We start from the raw sequence: 23,712 nt of genomic DNA on the forward strand, positions 1-23,712 counted from the left end.
CAATGAGTGAGAGTGTCAATGAGTGAGAGTGTCAATGAGTGAGAGTGTCAATGAGTGAGAGTGTCAATGAGTGAGAGTGTCAATGAGTGAGAGTGTCAATGAGTGAGAGTGTCAATGAGTGAGAGTGTCAATGAGTGAGAGTGTCAATGAGTGAGAGTGTCAATGAGTGAGAGTGTCAATGAGTGAGAGTGTCAATGAGTGAGAGTGTCAATGAGTGAGAGTGTCAATGAGTGAGAGTGTCAATGAGTGAGAGTGTCAATGAGTGAGAGTGTCAATGAGTGAGAGTGTCAATGAGTGAGAGTGTCAATGAGTGAGAGTGTCAATGAGTGAGAGTGTCAATGAGTGAGAGTGTCAATGAGTGAGAGTGTCAATGAGTGAGAGTGTCAATGAGTGAGAGTGTGTGTGTGTGTGTGTCAATGAGTGAGAATCACATAGGAAAGATTTTTTACTCCCCCCCCCCTTTTCCCACGCCATGCTGGTGACCCAGCAGCTGGCCCCACCTCCATTGCGGAGATCAATCTTTATTATCTCTGGCAATCCAATGCTTGCCCATAGAGAAACATTGTGAGAAAATGCTGCGCAATCAACTTCTCCTCAAACAGATGCATTAAATCAATTAATCCCTACGGGAAGCATTAACTTAGGTGCTGCACACTACGTAGCAATGACCTAGGAAGCACTTCTAGAGGCCGTCTCACTAGACTGTCACTAGAGGGGTTACCAGACAGCAATGCAAACCCTGCCTTTAGTTTAAAAAGTGGTTACATTGAAAAGTGTGCAGGAACAGTATACAGACTTCAGAATAATTAAATTTGCTCACATGCTGTAGAGGTTCTGGTGACTATAGTGTCCCTTTAGGAATTGTATTTTTGACGTTGAAAAATATGGCTCCTAACTTTAGCTGGCTCTTAGATTTCAAGCAAAATTTGTCAAGACCTGATCTAACTTGCATTTTAAGCTACAGAGAAGATAATTATTTACCGCTCATACTAGCATGGTGTGTGAGAGAAGATATCTGTACCTGTATTACCTGCTCATCCAGGCCCAATACTATGCTGATTCAATTATACTATAGTTCTATAGGAAAAATACATTTGTTGCTCTGTGTGTTGGCTCTAAAAGCAATCTGACAAGCTCTCCAGATCAAGTTTAACCCAACTGCAATCCTTACCAGGCAGTCTAGCTGTGCCACAGGGGTTTTTGTGCCCGGCTGGCCCACGTCCCACACTTTGACACAACCCTTGCCTCCAGTGTAGACATGACGTGTGGAGTTGCTAATTGTCACTGCACAGACCACCTCCCCATGGTTCAGTGTGTGGAGCTGTCTGGCATGGCGAGGGATACCGGAGCCAATAAGGGCATCAGGAGGGAATGGTACTGGCTGCATCTGACCATCTGCACTAACGTGGAAGGAGTATGCCCTGCAGAAACATGGGAAATGAAAGTATGATCTTTACAGTTTTAATCAACTATAAAACACAATCAAAATGTGGCTAGTGCCAAAACTAACATTGTATGGAAATCATAGGACCATAAATTGCATTGCTATTTCTCTGTAAACTGGAGTCTGATCACTTTAAAGCATGGTTTTATGAACGAATTGACACACAACCTTGCAAATGCTTTTAACCCCTTAAGGACCAAACTTCTGGAATAAAAGGGAATCATGACATATCACACATGTCATGTGTCCTTAAGGGGTTAAAAAGAAAGGGGTTAAAAAGAAAGGGATTATAGTTCACTTTCTGTAATGTTTTCTTGCAATTGATTTTAAAAAGAAAAACACCACAACTAAACACTAAGAAACCTCAATAAACTTTTCCAAAAATGTGTCCAATGATGCACTGTGCATCTGATACAATCACATTCATTGAGTTGCAGGTTTCATACAAATTAGAATCCAAGATCAAGACGTTATCTATAGCAGAGGAAGAAGACATGTCACATGATTATCATACTTGGGGAAAAAAGTGTTATATGTTACTGATCTTCAAGGAGAGTGTGACAAATGTGACAAGGCTGTCAAGAATGGGGTCTTTTCCATAGCCAACGCTGGGTCTTCCACGATATTCGCTGCAAAGCAGTGGACCGCGGGGAGCTCCCAAAACCACATACATATGGAATCTAGCAACAGTTACCCCATTTGTTCCTCAACTGGCCCACTCTGATGCATATGCTGCAATCCACGACCTGAGGCTTCATTTCATTCCGTGGGTCTAGCACACCAACTTTGATCGGGACTAAATATAGTTAGAGGTTTTATTTCCTACGATTTCATATATATCGTACTCTATTTTCGTTATTTTGATACTGTTGATTACTATTGAAATGACGCGCCAAATGTAACCAGTAACCAGAAGTAGGCACTGTGGTTAATTGCCTCACCCCGTCCGCTCAGAGGCGTAATAATTTAATTAAATCTGGTTATCGACCTCCAATCCAGATTCTACCCACGACTACTTCACGTAGGTCACCACTGGATCGCAGGCATATGACTGGCTAAGAGTAGCGCAAATACTTTTAACAACCTTGACAGTTAGCTGTTGGCTATGGCCAATAAATTCTATGCACCAAGTGCTCCAGCGTTAGCCTATAGCTGATGGCTGTCAAGACTAGGATTTGTGAATAACTCTTTAATAAACATAAATCCTCAGCTCATGGAACAAGATAGCGCTACAAACCAAGCATCAATGTATGTTATTTATGATTGCTTTTCTCTACTATTCACCTAACTACCTAATAAGATGGTATTGTGCATTAGAACCTATCTCTAAGTCTGAGGTACTATATCATGCTACATCCTATATCTCTACTTTGCTTACTTTTACGAACAATAGATAGGATGCAACTCTGTGACAAATTACATTCCATAAAAATGAGCAGCATTCTCTAATGCCTTACAACTGTTAATCTTTGCCTGATGTCATGCTTACTATAGCTGTTGTGGCATTGTAAGCTTGTATGTATTATCACCCCACAACTTAAAGTATATAAAAAAAAAAATTAAAGAAAGTTAATATAAACAAAGCTCCAGGGCCTGACAGTATCCATCCACGTGTACTTAAGGAACTAAGTGTAGAAATAAGTGAACCTCTGTTTTTAATCTTTCAAGATTCTTTTCTTTCAGGAAGTGTTCCGGAGGATTGGAGGAAGGCAGATGTGGTTCCTATATTCAAAAAGGGTTCAAAATCCCTGCCTTGAAATTATAGACCTGTGAGCTTAACTTCTGTGGCTGGGAAAGTATTTGAAATGTTATTAAGGGATGGAAGGCTGAACTTTATGGACGCAAGTCTCTATTCAGCTATGTAACTATGTAAGGCATAATATTCAAGAATTCTTTGAGAAGAACATGATTATCAGCAAAAATCAGCATGGTTTTATGAAGCACAGGTCATGTGAAACTAACTTGATTGCATTCTACGAAGAAGTAGGTAGAAGTATTGATCAGGGTGATGCAGTGGATGTGGTCTATTTGGATTTTGCCAAGGCATTTGATACAGTTCCACACAATAGATGAGTGTTCAAGCTCCAAAAAAAAAAATACAAAAATAAAAATCGGTCTAGATGAAAATTCTTGTTCTTGGGTAAAACATTGGCTTTGTCATTAATGGTACATTTTCAAGCTGGACAGAGGTGGCATGTGGTGTCCCTCAGGGTTCTGTTCTGGGACCCCGTCTATTTAACATGTCTATAAATTATCTTGAAAAAAGCATTGAAAGTCATGTTTCAGTGTTTTCAGATGACACAAAACTCTGTAAAATAATACAATGTGAGCAAGATATTACTTTGCTGCAGAGGGATTTAGGTTGGGAGACTGGGCACTCAAATGGTAGATGAAATTTAATGTAAAAAAAATGCAAAGTTATGCACCTCGGCGTAAAGAATGCTCAAGCAACTTTTACCCTTAATAGAAGCGAATTAGGGATAACAACACACGAAAAGGACTTCAGAATTGTTATAGACAAACTATGGAACAATGTGCAATGTCAATTAGCAGTGGCTAACGCCAATAAGGTATTACGCATGAAAAAAGGCATTCATTCTCAGGATGAGAATATAATTTTGCCTCTTTATAAATCACTGGTAAGACCACATCTGTAATATGCTGTGCAATTTTGGGCACCTGTTCTAAAGAAGGATATTACGACACTAGAAAAAGTGCAGAGGCGGGCTACAAAATTAATAAAAGGAATGGAACATTTTAGGTATAAAGAAAGGTGAACAAATTTAAACCTATTTAGTTTAGAAAAACGTTGCCTCAGAGGGGATATGATAACATTATACAAATATATCCGGAGCCAATACAAACCATTGTGTGAAAATGTATTCACAAACAGGACTTTATATAGGACACGAGGTTATGCGTTTAGACTGGAAGAAAGAAGATATTGTCTAAAGCAAAGTTTTTTTTTAACCGTAAGAACAATAAGGATATGGAATTCTCTGTCCGAAAAAGTGGTTTTATCAGAGTCTGTACAGATGTTTAACCCATTAAGGACACATGACAAGTGTGACATGTCATGATTCCCTTTTATTCCAGAAGTTTGGTCCTTAAGGGGTTAAACCGCAATGCATACTTGCAAAAAACAGAAAATTCAATGATATAATTTTTCAACTGTAGGGTAATAGCTTCTTGATCCAAGGATAAATCTGACTGCCATTCTGGGGTCAAGAAGGAATTATTTTCCTAGAGAAAAGACACAACCGCCAATGGAAGAAAATAAATAAATAAATAGATACAATCCTACATTGGGGTTGGTAGGGGTTGCAGGGTATAAGGGCATAACCGATGGGATATAATATAGAAAAGAGGAAGGCTGACAGAAAGGGATTACAAAGCAGGTCCTCCCAATCGTCAGTCTCAATACCCCTGAATAGAATAGTCCATAGTAGTGGCTAGGAGTTGCCGGTATGGGACATACATGCAAAATATGAAAAATAATAAATTTTTATTGGTCCCTTCTAGGGAAGAAAAACACGATAAGGTATAAAGTAAAGGAAAATAAATTAAATTAAATTAAGAGTGTATATACAGTGTAAAAAGTGTATATACAGTTAGCAAAAAGTGACAGAGTAGGGATCCTCTATCGAGAGGTGACCTCACAGCAAACCTTGTTATCAAGAAATATATATATAGATTGCAACAGTGTTTCAGACGCTATAAGTAGCTATTAATCTGTATCTAGGGAAAGACAGTGGTGTCACCCTAATGAAGTTGCAAAGTAGCAGAGTCGCTAGAGAGGAATGACAACACAAACCTCCCCTCACAAGGTGTGCAAAGCAATAGGGTGTAGTACTTAGAGAAAATATATGATTAAGACCGACGTCCTAAAAGCTGGCCCCAGATAATAGAGCTGATTAGCCTACGTCCCTCCTTTGTTGAATAGCGGACAGTGGACCCCTAATATGGATAACCCACTAGCTGTAAATAGAGGGTAGAGCTTAGCATCCCATGCAGTGATACTGCAGTGACGAGAGCCTGTAAAAAAATCGTTGGCTCCTAGTGTTCCGTCACTAGAGGTATGTTGCTCAGAACGCACAAAACAAAGACAAAGATCCTAATACAGAGTCTGAGTCTAAAGGATAGAACGATGGATAACAGCCCATCAGGGAACCAAACAAATGCTTAAGAGGACTGGTCTATTAACAAGTAAAGCTATAAAAGAGCTCACTGCCTACAATAAATATGATAAGGGCTACAGTAGGCCGTCTGGGTGCTATGTTAGCAGAGAGAGGCAAGTGCTGGCTGAGCCCTAAAGTCTATATTTAAGAGGCATACATTCCCTTATAGCTGCTGCACACCTCTGTTTAAACAAAAGCTCGGACCCCAAAGGTCCCCGGACTGGCTAATGCTAACTAAACATCAATTCCTATTATTGAGAGGTAAAAAAGCCTCCAAGTGCTAGTAGTAACGCGCGTTTCGGCGCTTAACCTTGCGCCTTTGTCAAATAACAATTAATTTAACGCCTTTACTGATGACCACTTTTTGAATGAAAAAAATAGTATCATAACATTTATTTAAAGCAAGGGCTGCATATCTAGCACATGACCATGTAAAAAAAAAAAAAAAAGCAATTTCGTGTGTAGACTTTTTTGGTTTCTTAGAAAAGCAAAGTTTTTGTTCTTACAATATTTCACACAGGGTCTGAAATGTTAGTAAAAAAGCAAAAATATAAATACTCACATTTTTTATAGGCATTTGTACAGACACTGATGACTACCAACACAAATGACAAAACATGGCAACAGAATTTAAAACTTTAATCAGAGTGCACACGTACAGTAAACACAGTTAAATCACAATTTTAGGAAACTTGTGGGCATTAAAGGGACTCTGCTCAACAAAGTGGTCTGGGTGCCAGGTTCCCCAAGTTTTAACCCTTCAGATGTAAACATAGCAGTTTCAGAGAAACTGCCATGTTTACATTGCAGGGTTAATTCAGCCTCCAGTGGTTGTCTTCCTGACAGCCGCTTGAGGCGCTTCTGCGACGCTGGATGCGAAAATCGCATTCAGCGCGCAGAACGTCCATAGGAAAGCATTGAGAAAAGCTTTTCTATGGGCTGTTTGAATGCGCGTGCGACTCTTGCCGCACATTCCGCTCCACTCAGGAGCTGACGTCGGCAGGGGAGGAGAGGTCACCAGCGCAGAGGAAGCCCGGTGCTGGATTAAAGTGCCAAGGAAGGAGGGACCTAAGGGTTATAGAGTGTCAGGAAAACAAGTTTGTTTTCCTGACACTATAACGATCCTTTAAAGGATCTCTCTAGGCACCAGAACCACTACAGCTTTATGTAATGGTTCTGGGGCAAAAAGATTGTCCTTGTAGACCGCTGTGTCAACACTGCCACATGGGACAGCCACTAAAGGGACTTCCTAATTGCAGGACAGATGTTCAGTTCCTTTACTCTTAGGATGGAGATGCTGAATGCTCCTCCTACAGATGCATCTCAGAATATGCTGACTGTCGCAACATGCGCACTAAACACCCAAATGCTTCCTTATGGGGAAGCATTGAATTAGCTGAAATCATCCGTAATCAGACAGATGTGGCATGGCGGCTGTGGCAAGCCTGGTGAGCTGGAGGTAATTTAGGTACAAAAATCTACTTCTGGGGGGGTCCAATAATATAACTAGCTAGTATATTGGGAAGAACGTTGTTATTAGCAATAATCAGCATGGTTTTATGAAACATAGGTAATGTCAAGCTAACCTAATTGCATTCTACGAAGAAGCAGGTAGAAGTATAGATCAGGGTTTTGCAGTGGATGTGATCTATTTGGATTTTGTCAAGGCATTTGATATGGTTCCTCACAATAGGTTAGTCTTCAAACTAAAAGAAATTGGTCTAGATCATGGGTCGTCAACCTAGTCCCTACCGCCCACTAGTGGGCGTTTCAGGATTCCAGGTGGGCGGTAGGGATTTCCTCGTTTTGATAGACTGGGCGGGCACGAGCTGGCGGTACCCGGTCGGAGGGGTAAACCGCCGGGGCCGCCTTCCAAGGTGTCCATCGGGTGGCCCATGCGGTCAGTGCCACCCGATGGATGTGGATTGTAAGGGGGCCCGGTCAGCACTGGGCGCTTTAACAGCGCGACCGGGCCCTCTGTGATGACATCACACGCAGGGAGGAAGTGACTGCACGTCACTCCTCCCAGCTAACATGGAGAGCCGCGCGGGAGGAAGACCAGGGAGTCAGAGTGGGAACTCTGACTCTCATCTACCTGAGCCACCATTGGACCCCAGGGAAAGTCACCCTCCTGCACCTAAAGGTAGGGAACAGGAGGGTGACTTCTAATGGGTGCTCTTAGAGGGTGATCTAATGTGTGTGTCTTTGTATGCGCGTCTGCCCGCCTGCTTGCGTGAGTGCGTCTGCCCGCCCGCCCGCCCGCGTCTGCGCGTCGCCCGCCCGCGTCTGCGCGTCTGCCCGCCCGCGTGTGCGCGTCTGCCCGCCCGCGTGTGCGCGTCTGCCCGCCCGCGTGTGCGCGGGTCTGCCTGCCTGCGTCTTTGTGTGCCTGCCTGCGTCTTTGTGTGCCTGCCTGCGTCTTTGTGTGCCTGCCTGCGTCTTTGTGTGCCTGCCTGCGTCTTTGTGTGCCTGCCTGCGTCTTTGTGTGCCTGCCTGCGTCTTTGTGTGCCTGCCTGCGTCTTTGTGTGCCTGCCTGCGTCTTTGTGTGCCTGCCTGCGTCTTTGTGTGCCTGCCTGCGTCTTTGTGTGCCTGCCTGCGTCTTTGTGTGCCTGCCTGCGTCTTTGTGTGCCTGCCTGCGTCTTTGTGTGCCTGCCTGCGTCTTTGTGTGCCTGCCTGCGTCTTTGTGTGCCTGCCTGCGTCTTTGTGTGCCTGCCTGCGTCTTTGTGTGCCTGCCTGCGTCTTTGTGTGCCTGCCTGCGTCTTTGTGTGCCTGCCTGCGTCTTTGTGTGCCTGCCTGCGTCTTTGTGTGCCTGCCTGCGTCTTTGTGTGCCTGCCTGCGTCTTTGTGTGCCTGCCTGCGTCTTTGTGTGCCTGCCTGCGTCTTTGTGTGCCTGCCTGCGTCTTTGTGTGCCTGCCTGCGTCTTTGTGTGCCTGCCTGCGTCTTTGTGTGCCTGCCTGCGTCTTTGTGTGCCTGCCTGCGTCTTTGTGTGCCTGCCTGCGTCTTTGTGTGCCTGCCTGCGTCTTTGTGTGCCTGCCTGCGTCTTTGTGTGCCTGCCTGCGTCTTTGTGTGCCTGCCTGCGTCTTTGTGTGCCTGCCTGCGTCTTTGTGTGCCTGCCTGCGTCTTTGTGTGCCTGCCTGCGTCTTTGTGTGCCTGCCTGCGTCTTTGTGTGCCTGCCTGCGTCTTTGTGTGCCTGCCTGCGTCTTTGTGTGCCTGCCTGCGTCTTTGTGTGTCTGCCTGCGTCTTTGTGTGTCTGCCTGCGTCTTTGTGTGTCTGCCTGCGTCTTTGTGTGTCTGCCTGCGTCTTTGTGTGTCTGCCTGCGTCTTTGTGTGTCTGCCTGCGTCTTTGTGTATCTGCCTGCGTCTTTGTGTATCTGCCTGCGTCTTTGTGTGTCTGCCTGCGTCTTTGTATGTATGTATGCCTGTCTGTTATAGTGGACTATAGTAAGTGGGCTACCTAGCTCAGCCTTCCTACTGGGCATTGCTATAAGGAAGGTTAAAAATAGAAAAAAATGGAAAAAAGGTGGGGAGGGGAATTGAGGAGGGAGAGGAGATGACGCACAGATGAGAAATCATATTATGCGCAAACAGAGAAGTCGTCTGAATATCACCGAAAGAGACCTTTGTTCCTTACGAAAATCAAACTAGATATCAAATATTTAGTCTCGCAGCATCAACCTCAAGGATCTCAATCACTAGTAAAGGTAAATTCAATAAAAACATTATAAACATGCATTAAGTAAAAATAAAAAGATAAATGTACGTACATTTTTTTTTAAAACACCCTCCTTTCTAAAAAAATATTCTGAACTTCCGCGAAAACTGGTGGGCGGTAAGGAATTTTTTTCAAGTACAAAGATGCATTAGTGGGTGGTAGGTAGAAAAAGGTTGACTACCACTGGTCTAGATGATTATTCTTGTTCTGGGTAGAACATTGGCTTAAGGATAGAGTACAACAAGTTGTCATTAATGGTAAATTTTAAGGCTGGACAAGTGTGGTAAGCGGTGTCCCTCAGGGTTCTGTTTTGGGACCGCTTCTATTTAACATATTTATAAATGATCTTGAAATAGGCATTGAAAGTCATGTTTCAGTGTTTGCAGATGACACAAAACTTTGTAAAGTTATAAAATGTGAGCAGGATATTGCTTTGCTGCAGAGGGATTTGGATAGATTGGGGGACTGGGCACTAAAATAGATTAAATTTAACGTAGAGAAATGCAAAGTTATGCACTTGGGGGTCAAGAATGCACAAGCAACTTACATGCTAAATGGTAGTGAATTAGGGATAACCCCACAGGTGAAGGATTTGGGAATTTTTATAGACAACAAATTAGGCAGCAATATGCAATGTCAATCTGCAGTTGCTAAGGCCAGTAAGGTTTTGTCACGTATAAATAGGGGCATAAATTCTCGTGAAGAAAATATAATTTTGCTGCTTTATAAATCGCTGGTAAGACCACGCCTAGCATATGCTGTGCAATTTTGGGCATTTGTTCTAAAATAGGATATCACGGCACTAGAAAAAGTGCAGAGACGAGCTACAAAATTGATGAAAGGAATGGAACATTTTAGTTACGAAGAAAGTTTTAATTTTTTTTTAATCTCTTTAGTTTGGAAAAACGGCACCTCAAAAGGGAAATATGATAACATTATACAGTACAAACCATTATCTGGAAATCTATTCATAAACAGGGCTATACATAGGATGCAAGGTCACACATTTAGGCTGGAAGAAAGGAGATTTCATCTAAGGCAAATCAAAGTTTTTTTTACAGGAAGAGCAATAAGGATATGGAATGCTCTGCCTTAAGAGGTGGTTTTGTCAGAGTCCATACAGATGTTTAAACTTCAATTGGATAAATACTTGCAAAAACATTGCAAAAACATACAAGGATATAAATTCTAATTAGTGGGGTAATAGCCGCTTGATCCAAGGAGACACCTGACTGCTATTTTGGGTTCAAGAAGGAATTTTTTCCTAGTTTGTTGCAAAATTGGAAGCTCTTCAGACTAGTTTTTTTTTTACCTTCTTTTGGATCAACAGCAAAAACATATGTGAGGAAGGCTGAACTTGATGGGCACAAGTCTCTTCAGCTATGTAACTATGTAACTAACTAGCATTGGACACACCTGTTTATATTTCCACTGCTAGAGTGTTCATGCAAAAACAGTTCCATATTTGGGAATCACTTTTGCTTGCCAATAAACAAGAGAAGGATTTCTTCACTTGTTATCCTAGAGAATGGTCCACTTGTTTACTAATGTACACTATTTATGCTCTTCAATATTTCCAGAAATACAGAGTCTAGACTCTAGCCTTAGAGATTTTAGAACACCTCACTCCTAATTCATAGCCTTAAACCTAAGCGAGATAAGAATACTTCCATTGTCAATGCATTCTATTAAACACTGCTACATATTTTCTTATTAAACTATGCAAACCTGCAGTATTCAACACTCTAGGCAGTATAACAATCACTTAGGTGGCTATAATGCCTAGAGTCCACATTCATAGTCCTGCAGCCTAGTCTCCTCCATGCTGCTTGGACAAATGCTTCCTTACTATGCTGAGCAGTGATGAATGGCAGGCTGATTTTAAGTGTCCAGTATTTACTGTCTTAAAGAAGCACTTTAAGATAGGAAGCAAATAGGGGGGGGGGGGCAGTGGGTGGAGGGAAGGGAGCATGCGGCATCTCCATGCTGAGTTTGATGATGCCAAACGTAGGTTCTGCAAAGATTATGGACCGCAATGGGATGCGATCATCATTTATATAAAGTCAACATATACCGCAGCACTTTACAATTGGCAACAAGTAACTTCCATACAAATTACTTATTTAATTAAGAAGGCCCTGCTCAAACAGTACAATCTTGAATGTGGTACTGTCTGTGAGACATTTAAAAAACCAGTGATATGCTTTACGGTGCAAAAAGAGCATAGGAATTAAGGAAAAATTGTTTCTCCACCAGGAGAAAAATGTAAAACAGGGTGGATAGGAAATGTTTTAATAGTATATATATTTTAATGCCGAAAGAAGAGAAAAAGAGAGAAGTATTCAAAAGCCTCCTGTATGAAGAGCATACAGTACATTTAAATATACCACGTTGTTTAAGCATCCACAAAGACTTCATTAAAGCAAACTTTTGTGCAATTATCCAATAGTTAAGATTGTTTCAACTTGCTGTGCAATAAAAAAAAAAAAAAAAGATACACAATGTAAATTGTTAAAGGTATTCACAATCGCAAGAGTTCGGATTTAACAGCAGGCACAGCTTACTAGTTATTAGTACATTTCTATACTAATTGAATTGTCTGGATCACAAGCAATGTAAAAGTGGCTTGAAGTGTTTAGTGATGCAACACTACCGCATACACCTTAGTGAGTTTTACAAGTATCTGTGCCAACAAATGTTTATTTTTTGGCAATCAACTAGAATCAACTAGCAATTTCACCTATTTCCATTTAGCAAAGGAATGATTTCCTGTGTATGGAACATTTACCTGCTTGTTCTGCTGGCTTGATGCTAGCAAACTAGCTTTTAAGCCATGAGTAATTTTTTACTTGAGGCAACTGTTCGAGCAGATGACCTTGCTAGCAGTGTACTGCAGTCTAGCAATGCATCACTAATAAAAATCTAGGGCATCTGCTGTTAAGACTGCTTCTTTATGCATCTGCTGTGAGCTGTTCCAAATTCAAAAGCTTGCACAGCATCTCAAAATATGTCTAACAAGGACACACTATTTCACAAACTGCTGGCCTTGATAGGCAGTAGCACTGGTGCTAAACATTAGATCAGTAGCTTAATATCTAAAACATAAAAATACAGCAACACAAATGTTCAATGTAATCCAAAATAAAATGGCAGAAAAATAATCTCATTAAGCATTGTCAAAATAATTTAATGAAGGCAATAAATGAAAAGGTCAATGTCTGTATGGCTATGGTACAAAACATGGTAAAATATGGTTTAGTGAAATGTAATCTAGGATGTCTAGAGAAAATGCACTTTAGTGTGTCGAACGAGAATAAAGCAGACAGGCTGTATGAGTCCTCATCCTAATCCGGCATGACATCTTGTAGGAATTTTGAGGCTTCAGCTACTGATGAAGTGGAGAGGTTGTGATGGGCAATTTGTAGGCGAAGAATGGCTGGGTAGAGAAGAGCAAAAGTTATGCCTTTTCTATACAGCACTGAACATATGGGAGTGAATGTCTTTCATCTGAGTGACTTGAGCAGAGATTTGTTGTCTTAGTATGTAGGACTATTTGAGGATTTATAAGCTGCTAGTATTTGCATGGGGTCATGATAATTGAGAAATTTAGCAATAATTGGCCTGGGTCTTGACTCTTTGCCCGGCCTGTCCGGCCCAAGTCTGGGTGCCCTTTCAGTGACAGGATGTGTGTCTGAGGTGGTTGCAATTTAAAGAGTATCTTGGTTCCAAGATTGTAGAGTGGGAATTAAGTCAGTGGATCTCAAGGTTTCTGTGAAACCATCAAATTTAAGATTGCTGCGGCGGCTTCTGTTTTCTTGGTCATCCAACTTGTCTTGCAGGAATGTTAATGTGGTATTCTGCTGCTGAATGGTGGATTGTAGCAGGTGAAGCTTGTCTTCCGTCGTGCTTTTTCTTATTTCTAAGAGTTTGAGTTGGGATGAGTGAGCTTGTAGGAGATGTAGAGCATTATTTATAGACCCTTTGATGTCTTTAAATTGTGTTTAAAAAATTGGTTTGAGTAGATTGCAGACTTCTTGTGCTGTCTCCGATGCTTGCTGTGATACAGAAGTGGTTTGGAAAAGCGCTTGCGATGGACCCTCTTCTGCCTCTGAGAGATGTGGAGTAGTATGTTCTTTGAGATGCTTCTTCACCAGTCTTTGTGGTTTCGGTCAATTAATTGTCCATGACTTGGGAAAAGATGTGGTCGTAGGAAAAGGTAAGCGTGAGGAGAGTTGAAATATGGTGGGTGGTGTAAGGTTGTGTGGCAGTAGGTGGGAAAGTGTTGACGTGGAGGTTCGGTAAGTGAAATTCGCAATTTGTGTACCCATTAATTGATTGGGGGGGGGGGGGTGGTGGTGGTGGTGGCTTTGGACTCTGACCTGAATGAGCTCTGCTTCTCAAAGCCCCAAATTAGCATTTAATCCACACCAAATGGGGAGAACTCGTCGGGTTGATCCACCCCAGACGCCTAGGGGCGGAAATGTCACACCTCCGTACGGAGGTCTCCAAGCAAGGGTCCCGGCTCCAGGCCTCGGCATATCACGGAACAGACTGCAACCACAGACCACGCAGTGGCTAGGCAGGGCTCCATGTTACTGGAGATGAAACGCTAGACGGAGGACAATCGCAGCCGCAACCTGTGGGGGAGGACATTGAGAGGCTACTCACCTGCCTATTCCGCTTCATACTCTGGGACGAAGCACCAGGCACATTTGACTTTGTGCGGGGTCACCGTGCCCTACGCCCACGAACGGCGAACACTGCTTCCAGGGACGTGATCTGTTGCTTGGGCTCCTTCAAAACAAAGGATGCCATTAGGATGCGCAGAGCCAGGAGTAGACAAACCTGGGAATTTCATGGTGTCCAGGTAGCCATCTACAATGATTTGTCTCCACTGAGGCCCACAGAGCACTGAGACCCGTGACCCTCCTCCTGCAGGAATGCCAAATTCTTTACCGTTGGGGCTTTCCGTTCTGGCACAACAATGATTGGCACACCATAGGATGGCCAGAGGATGTTCCAGGATTCCTGAGCAGATTGCAGCTACCACCAGTCAGTGGTTAACTGGGTTCTGAGGCCCTTAGACCTGAGACCCAGACTGCAGAGAGCTTCACGTCACAGGAAGGGAGACTTCCCGGCGCGCCCTCCGCCCCGATGGCACTCTGACCCAGCACATGCGGAGGAATAACCAGCTCTGGGCAAGATCCCTTACATGAGCTCAGGTACTCTGGGAGACGCGGTCTCACCTTCACTATTGATGGGGTACTACACCTCGTCCGACGTGTCGGCATGTCCAACACACGATCCTGCCACTAATGTTCCTCTTCGAGCTCAGCTTTATTACAGGATGCTCTTTGTGCCATGGATCTACAGACCATCACATTCATACCATGTTTGTTTATTGGGAAAGGATGCAGTTTTACTTTGGGTGGGTTGGATTCACGGGGTAGGTCCCACGGTGTCTCCCACTCCCGAACACGGCAACCCACCGCCACAATAACAAAGTTCTATTAGTGGGACACTATTGTTTGTTGTTTGGGTGGGATACAGGGAATTAATGGGGGACTTCACCGTCCTGGAATTGAAGTCCAGTTTCCCACATTTCGCTAAATGTTCCTGATGGCCCTTATGCTCTGCATGACCCTTTTTTTTGCCGGGCATACTATCTGTGCTTGGAGGGGGAGGGAGAAAGAAGAGGGGAGGGGGACGACTTAAGAAGGGGCGCAGGATAGGTAGGGTGAAGCAATTTTTATAAGAAAAACAAAGCTGTTTTCCTGACACTATAGTGCCCTGAGGGTGCCCCAACCCTTAGCGCTGAAGGGGTTAAAACCCTTTCAGCAGCTTACCTTATTCCAGCGGCGGGTTCCCTCGGTGCTGGTTACCTCTTCTCCCCGCCGACGTCAGCAGAGCCGAATGCCGCGTGCTTTCAATGCTTTTCTTGGACGCTCTGCGCGATGGAGGCATAATATGCCTCCAGCGTCGCAGATGCGCCTTTAGTGGCTGTCCGGAAGACAGCCACTAGAGGCTGGCTTAACCCCAAATGTAAACATAGCAGTTTCTCTGAAACTGTAATGTTTGCATCTGAAGGGTTAAAACCAGAGGGACCTGGCACCCAGACCACTTCATTGAGCTGAAGTGGTCTGGGTGATGGGTGACAAGAATGTCCCTTTAACTTGTTTACCAAAGTTTTAGCAACTATGATGTAAACATATCTACCCAACCTTATTCACCCAGATCCGACAGGCTTTATCCCTGGAAGAGAGGCCAGGGATAGCACTCTCAGCCTGTTCACCTTGCAACATCTCGCACGCCACAGTTCTAGAAACATGCAGAAAGCTTTTGACCGCATTAATCGGACGTTTAGGTTTTCTACCTTAAAAGCATTGGGATTTGGAGACAAACTGAGGAGCTGGATCGCTGCCTTATATAGCCAACCAACTGCTAGGGTATGGGTCAATGGAGTGTTCACGGACCATTTTTCAATCTTCAATGGCACGGGGCAAGGATGCCCCCTCTCACCTCTATTGTTTGCCATCTCCCTCAAACCGTTCCTCATCGCGGTCCGCCAGAACCAAGATATCTCAGGACTCCAATACAAGTTCCGGAGCATAAGGTGGCAGCATACGCAGACAACCACCTGTTTTTTGTAACCAACCCACAAATCCCCTTGCCATGTTTAAGTTGAGAATTCGAAACGTATGGCAGCTTATCTGTGCTCAAATTAAACCTCACAAAGTGGGAAGTGCTCAAAAGCACTATACCAGCGGAGGAATTCACAACAACTTCCCCTTTCACTGGTGTTCAGATAAAATGAAATATCTGGGGGCCTGGGTAACGGAGGACCTGGCTGATCTATATCAAGCTAACTTCATGCCATTGCTAAAGAACATGCTGATGGACCTCAAACCTGGTCATATCCACACTTATCTTGCTTTGGACGAGTTGCAGTCCTCAAGTTGTCACGACTCCTTTATCTTTTCCAGACAGTGACACTCGTTGCCTAGAGCCACCATCTCCTCGTTGAAGACGGCAGTGATGGTGAGGTAGGAGATCCCGTCTCCAATATGACCTGCTATGCCTGCCTAGGCATTGGGGGGGGGGGGGGGGTCAACTAGCCCTTCCATCAGGCAGCTACAATGCAATGTATTCACGACTGGCACTCTGCACATCCACATCAGCAGTGGCCTTCTCTAGACTGGGAGGGACTTGACACACACCTTCATGCAACAGTTTGGCTAGGACCAGGGGCGTATTAGCCGCGAGGCAAACAAGGCATTTGCCTTGGGCGGCATTTTCCAGGGGGCGGCAAAAATAGCCGCCCCCAAACGCCCAGGGCAAATGCCTTGGGCTAACTGACATGCCGTCTGGGCGGTCTGCTCGGCAGTGCTGGCGGGCGGCGAGGGAGCACTTCCTCTGAGCTGTCTGCTCAGCTCCCTCGCGCGCCGCACAGTGAGGCTGGGAGCCGGAATATGACGTCATATTCCGGCTCCGCCTCCCAGCCTCACTGCGCGGCGCGCGAGGGAGCTGAGCAGACAGTTCAGAGGAAGTGCTCCATCGCCGCCCGCCCGCCAGCACTGCCGAGCAGCCACTGGACCACCAGGGAGAAATAGGACCCCACCCCCCCCCCCCGCATTCCCAAAGGTAAGGAGGTTGGGGGGGTAAATTTAAAATAAAAATGTGTTAAATATGTGAGTGAGTGAGTATGTGTGAATGTGTGAATGTCTGTTAGTGTGTGTGAGTGTCTGTTAGTGTGTGTGAGTGTCTGTTAGTGTGTGTGAGTGTCTGTTAGTGTGTGTGAGTGTCTGTTAGTGTGTGTGAGTGTCTGTTAGTGTGTGTGAGTGTCTGTTAGTGTGTGTGAATGTCTGTTAGTGTGTGTGAATGTCTGTTAGTGTGTGTGAATGTCTGTTAGTGTGTGTGAATGTCTGTTAGTGTGTGTGAATGTCTGTTAGTGTGTGTGAATGTCTGTTAGTGTGTGTGAATGTCTGTTAGTGTGTGTGAATGTCTGTTAGTGTGTGTGAATGTCTGTTAGTGTGTGTGAATGTCTGTTAGTGTGTGTGAATGTCTGTTAGTGTGTCTGTTAGTATGTGTGTGTGAATGTCTGTTAGTGTGTCTGTTAGTATGTGTGTATGTATGTCTGTTAGTGCGTGTGTGTGTCTTTGACAGATTTTGGGCAAAGTTGTCAGACAGAGCAAGGCAAACTACAACTACACAAGAGTTATCCACGAGTGAACGCGAAAGTGGCAAGATGAGGCCCGGGAAACCTCCTAAAGGTGGAAAGATGTCCCAAGCTTATACAACAAGCGGATTTTGCCCAACATAGCTGATCCGCACGTACCAGCCACATCCACGGAGGGCTGCAAAACACACACGACAGCTCAAACCAAAAGCATGCAATGCCCACCCCATACCGTCCCGATCGGGAAGATCCTGGACCCCAGAAGACTCCAGGTTCATGGCAAAGAGGTACCAGCTCTCCCAGAACCCCCGGGGCAGGAGGGACACCCCATCTTCACATTACCACACTGTTCCCCACTCCGACACGGGTCGGGAACAGTGGAGTACCTTCCACAGGGGCTGCAACGGGGCCCACCCTGTTGGACTTGGCTGCAACCTCCAAACAGTGCCCAGACAGGGAGTTGGGTGAAGCACCTATGAATGTGGGAAAGTCTGTTAACAAGACGCCGAGCACTTGATACTCCAATGGATGACCCGACTGTGTGCCCGAGATTTTAAAGATGCAATCCAATAGTTAATAAACAAGTTTAACACACTTTATGTTTACCGTGATTTACTCTTATTTTACACTTTATCTTTACACTAAGCCCTAGCCCCAGATATCTTAACTACTTGCCCTCACATGACCACTTCTAGTAAGTCAGAATACTCACGTTAACATGGTTCCAGTGGCTTATAAAGGCAAGCCTAATATCTCACAAGTGTATCCCTATAGCCAGAGATATAGATATAGATATATATATATATATATATATATATATATATATATATTTATATTTCAGCGTGTTAACCTATGCATTACCTATCCTAGCATGTTTGTATAGCTATACAGCTCACATAGGTTCAAATAGTGCATGTCTTCTCTTAAACCCCAAATGTATTGCAGAATGTTAACCTGAGCATTGCCATTGGGGTGCCTCAGGCTGGTCTGTTATATCTTTATGCACTGCAAAAATAAAATAAATAAAAAAAGGATATCCCCAAATAGGTTTTTTTCCATATATATTTATTTATTAAAGTAAACAGGATAGCATCATACAATACATCCAGCTAATATTGTTGGGTACATACAGTATTGCTTGATAATACACAGTAACAGTTTGACATGGTCTATCATGCAGTGAGTGTACAGAACATTTGGTACCTGCCCATCCTGCACTACACATTTGCTTTGGTATATTTTATCAGCATGGGCTGTGGTAGCATCTAATTTTACGATTTAGTAGGTAACCGGAAAGCATGAAGGGGATTGGGACTGGTAGGAGGGCTGGGAAGGTAGGGGGCACTAAACTTGGAGGCTGGGGACAGAGTCCCCTATCCCTGCCAGCTCTAGGTTTGCAGATAATCTAGCGTCCCATTCCATTTAATAGGTTATGTACATTTACATTGAAGTCTCTTTGTTCACCATCATTTTAAATTTCTCCATTTAGAAAAACATTTATTTTCACATTAGACATATTAGTGGGAGCCTTTCTGTATTAGGTTGCCTACTCTCACGGTGTGGGCCTCCAGAATCCCCACTCCCTCGCGTGCCTATCTTCCTGGCCCTGCATTCTGCTAGCCATTTGTTCATAGGAGCAAATTACATCCACTCTACAGTGCACTGCCTCCATGGTGGGTATATTCGTACTTTTCCAGTTTTGAGCTAGAAGGATCTTTGCTGCTCTAAGTACATTGATTATCACCTTTCTATGGGGGTGCATCGTCAGCTCAGGTGTCATGTGCAATAAGTAGTGTTCTGGCCGTAGCTGGAGGAGAAGACCAGTGGTGTGGGATATTAGGCCTCGTAATGATGCCCAGTATGTCCCCAGTAGCGGGCACTCCCAGAACATGTGTAGCATGCTTCCTTCTCCCCTCCCACAATGCCAACATAGCTCAGTTGAATCTTTGTAGATACGTGATAATCTATGTGGAACACGGTACCATCTCAGAGATTTTGCAATATGCCTCCCATAGTGAGAGACTGAGGCCATTTTTGTGTTTGTCATTGCCTCATGCCAGCTAGATACGGGAAATTGGTGACCCAATTCTCCTTCCCATTGTAAATATCCCAAATATTGCTGCTGGAGGTCTTGGAAAGATTTGATCTTGTTACCCTCCAGAAGATCAAGCACCTTGTGCATGCCCCTGGTTGTAAATATTATGTTTTTGTCATCTGTTAAAACACCATAGACATATATAATGTGATAAGAACCATTCAGCCCACCAAGTCAACCCAATTTTCTAAATACTTTCATTAGTCCCTAGCCTTATCTTATATCTTATCCCACGTATGCCTAAACTTTTTCACTGTGTTTTCACCTCTCCAACTTCAGCTGGAAGACTATTCCATGCATTCACTACTTCCACAATAAAGTAATACTTCTTTCTTCCAGTCTAAATAAGCCTAGTACAGTTTATGAATAAAATTATCTGCAATTAGTGCAATTCGGTAACTTTTCAAATTTTGTGGTGCAGCAACTGGTACTCTTGGTAGCAATGGCCATTTTATACATTTATTCAGATTTGAAATGCATCTCAATATGTAAATATAATAAAAAAAAAAAATAAACGTATGTAGTAAAATGCAGGCAGATGGCAAATGTTTGGATACTCAATATAAACCCCCTCACCCCTCCCCCTCGTTACCTTCAAGATCAAATCTCATTGAATAAGGCACCAGTCTACCTACCCATCCCAGTCTTCAGGGCTGAGACTATGGTGGAGGTGAAATTACAATATGAGTCAGAGGAGGCTATAAAAGGAAAATCATTAGCAATAGTGCATTTATGTAACAGATACTTTTGATTATTTGCTGTGCATACCGGTGCATTGGACTGAGCTAGGGTGAATTCCCAGCCATCTAATAAAATAAAAAAATAAAAAAGTTTTTCCCTTTGTAGGGAAGGATCCTATTACAGAGAGACTGCAAGGTAGTGATTCATACTAAACACAATAGCAGTGGAAGCATTACACTTTGTTGCCCGCCCTACAGAATGTTAATCAAGTTCTGTTACATGGTGAAACCACAAAAGGCTATTGTTTACATATTTGAATTAATTCATATCATTCCCCAAGTCATAATGTTAAGTGATCAGTCTCCACGTGCACCCCACAGTATTGTGTGTCATCTCCCGTGTGTGCCCTCAAAGCTGATTATGTGTATGTATATTGGAGGATGGCTTTTGGAAGGTCTTATACATGCAGAGAGAAGGTCTTCCAGCTTGAAAGTTAAAGGGACACCAGAACAACTACACCTGACTGAATTTGTTCGGGTGAGTAGAATCATTACCTTCATCCTTTTTGCTATAAACATGGTCTTTTCAGAGAAAATTCAGTGTTTACATTACAGTCTAGTGATAACTTCACTGGCCACTCCTCAGATGGCTGTTAGAGATCCTTCCTGGGTCATGGCTGCCTAAAATGCATCCAAACATTCAGCGTCTCCTCCCTCCGCATGCAGACACTGAACTTTCCTCATAGAGATTCATTGATTCAGTTCATCTCTGAGGAGATGCTGTTTGGCAAGGGCTGTGTTTGCATTGTGCTGACTCTGCCCCTGATCTGCCTCCTTGTCAGTCTCAGCTAATCCTATAGAGAAGCACTGTGATTGGATCAGGCCACCACTTATGATGATGTCATCAGACAGCTTGCTATTCTGAGGCAAACAGCATGCAGAGCTACAGCGTCATGCTTGAATACAAGTAAGATTTTGCTATATTTAGGGAGGCATGAGGGGCCCAGATGGTGATTTTAACACTATAGGGTCAGGAATACATGTTTGTGTTCCTGACCCTATAGTGTTCCTTTAATCTCGCATTCTGTTCCAAAAACCTTATCTGTCAACATGACCAAACACTAGATCCTGGGTCCTACTTTAACGTATACAAAATTATTTGCTCACCACCCAACCTTCCCCCAGCCCTAAAAAAAAATAAAAATATTTCTTAATTGGATAATGGCACATTAAAATAAATTAAAAAAAAAACAACAAACCATACTTGTGCCCCCATACACTTCATCACATTGAACAGTAGAATACACAGGAAGTACCCTGCTGATGTAGCAGAAATAATAAACACACCATGGCAAATGCATACTCTAGCTGAGATTTACTTATTTTTTTTCAAAGCTAGAATTGTGTGGTCCTAAATCTGCTTCTGGTGCTTTTTTCCCCCCTAAATACGGGGTGGAAATGCACATCATTCACATAAATTAATCCTCTTAAAAGCAGGGCCTGACTTGCAAGATTTTAGCTCACCAGACAAGTTTTCTGGGAGCTCCTGCCAGCACAACCTCTAAAGTAACCAAACCATACAGAAATAGCAGCAGAAGACCCCAAAACCAGCATAACAGACACCTCTATTGATGGAGACAATGAGGTTCCTGAAATTCGTGATTAAAACATTTTATTCTGCCTTCTGGATCTACGGCCTGCCGAGATTGCAGACGCAACCGCTGAGGGAGGAGGCTGATCTGAAGCATTCTGAAGTGCCTTGTTACCACCCCTCTTCCCCCTTTGGACCATGGGGGATATCCCAGTCCTCATTGGACACACTAACAACATATATAGCCTGGAATTTCCTGTCCCTAAGACCGCATGGCAGATGTACGATACCCACCATACAGAGGCCCTCACTGCAACAAGCCAACCTAGAAAACCTGGACTGGATGCAGCCCTTCAAGACCAGATTTGACAAGTTGTGCAGAGATTTCTGGACCCGCATAGCTGTCCGCTCCCATACCCCTAACCTCACCTGTTTGGACCCACCAGAACACAGGTGTCTGTCACCGCATCACATTTACCTGCAGCAAGGTCAAATTCAACCGAGACATGCCGGGCGAGACCCTAACGCAGTGCCGACAGAGGGAACACTGAGGCAGGTGCCTCGAAAACAGCATTTCCGCCAACAGTCTAGCAATCCAGTGAGCTACTACCTGCCTGGACCACGGACCAGCACTTACCCACCGCGACATGGAAATGCCTAGTGGCAGACTCCGGAATCAGATCCTGTATGCGGCTCGACGAGAGATGTGTGAGGCGGGTAGGCTGGACTGTGCTAAAGGTGGGGAGCACTTAAAGGGGCCACTTGTGACAACTCTAATGGGACATTATTTGTCAGCCATAGGCTGAGCTAGCAGTTAACACACCGCAACTTATCCGTTACAGTGACACAGGCAGTCTATGCTTTACCAATACAAATACCAAGTGGTATTTGTTTCACACTATATAAGGCTTTGTGTAGCAACGTTAAAATAATTCATATCTCGGCGGCGTGTCCCGAACTCTGATCGGAGTGGTTGCATGTGCTTATAGCTCCGCTCGAGGAAGCTTCTTTTGAGCAATTAAGCCCGTAAAACAAGCAGCCAGCCTTGGTATGTCGCAGCCCAAGGGGAAGACAACGACAGAGACGTCTGAAAAATTAAACTTCTTCACTTCCTGAGCCGGACAGCCGCCAGAACAGGTCCAAGATGGCGCGGAGTGAAACCTCGAGACAGCCGCGCAATCACCGGAGATAGATCCTTCACTAACTCATAGCCTAATGAAGGGCCTCTTGGATGAGATGTCCGAAGTTTTTTTAAACAAGCTGGACACAGCATTGAGAGACCTCAGCAAAGACATGCTGGAACTGGGGAATAGAACATCACACATGGAGGACAAAATGGAGGAACTCACAGAGGCGCACAAGCAGGCAAACTGGAGGGGCTGACCTCGAGGTTGAATGCCCAAGACCTGAAAATAGCAGACATGGAGGACCGTGCCCGCAGGAACAACCTGCGCATCATGGGCATAGCTGAGACTGTGGGCACCAATGAACTCATGGCGCATGTCACAGGCCTACTGAGGCATTTGGTCCCTGACCTAACCCAAGATATGCTCCTCTTAGACAGGATCCACTGCACGGCCCGACCCCTATTCCTACCTCCTACCTGCAAGATGTCTTGCTCCGGCTCCATTATTTTCATGCCAAAGAAGCAATCTTAAATGCGAACAGAATGGGAAAACCCCTACCGGCAGCATATAAAAGTCACACAATCTTCACGGACATATCTGCTTACACGGTAAAACGGAGATGAGACTTCAAATCCATCACTACAGCTCTGCGGGAACACCAACTGCCTTACCGCTGGGGAAACCGTACTAAAATACTGGTAACAAGAGGAGGAA

The 23,712-nt window shown here is 44.1% G+C and overlaps 1 protein-coding gene across 4 annotated transcripts in view; it reads right to left on the reverse strand.

Annotated features, from left to right (window-relative positions):
- LOC134611529 (transducin-like enhancer protein 1) overlaps nucleotides 1–23,712 on the reverse strand; it is an 87,562-nt gene that overhangs the window by 8,492 nt on the left and 55,358 nt on the right. For all 4 annotated transcript variants that reach the window (XM_063455483.1, XM_063455480.1, XM_063455482.1 and 1 more), the window contains exon 16: nucleotides 1,172–1,421. In XM_063455483.1, coding sequence (XP_063311553.1) covers nucleotides 1,172–1,421 — 250 coding nt within the window. The remainder of the gene's footprint in view (nucleotides 1–1,171; nucleotides 1,422–23,712) is intronic.

Source organism: Pelobates fuscus, chromosome 5 (genome assembly GCF_036172605.1).
Source record: "Pelobates fuscus isolate aPelFus1 chromosome 5, aPelFus1.pri, whole genome shotgun sequence".
NCBI classification, from domain to species: domain Eukaryota; kingdom Metazoa; phylum Chordata; class Amphibia; order Anura; family Pelobatidae; genus Pelobates; species Pelobates fuscus.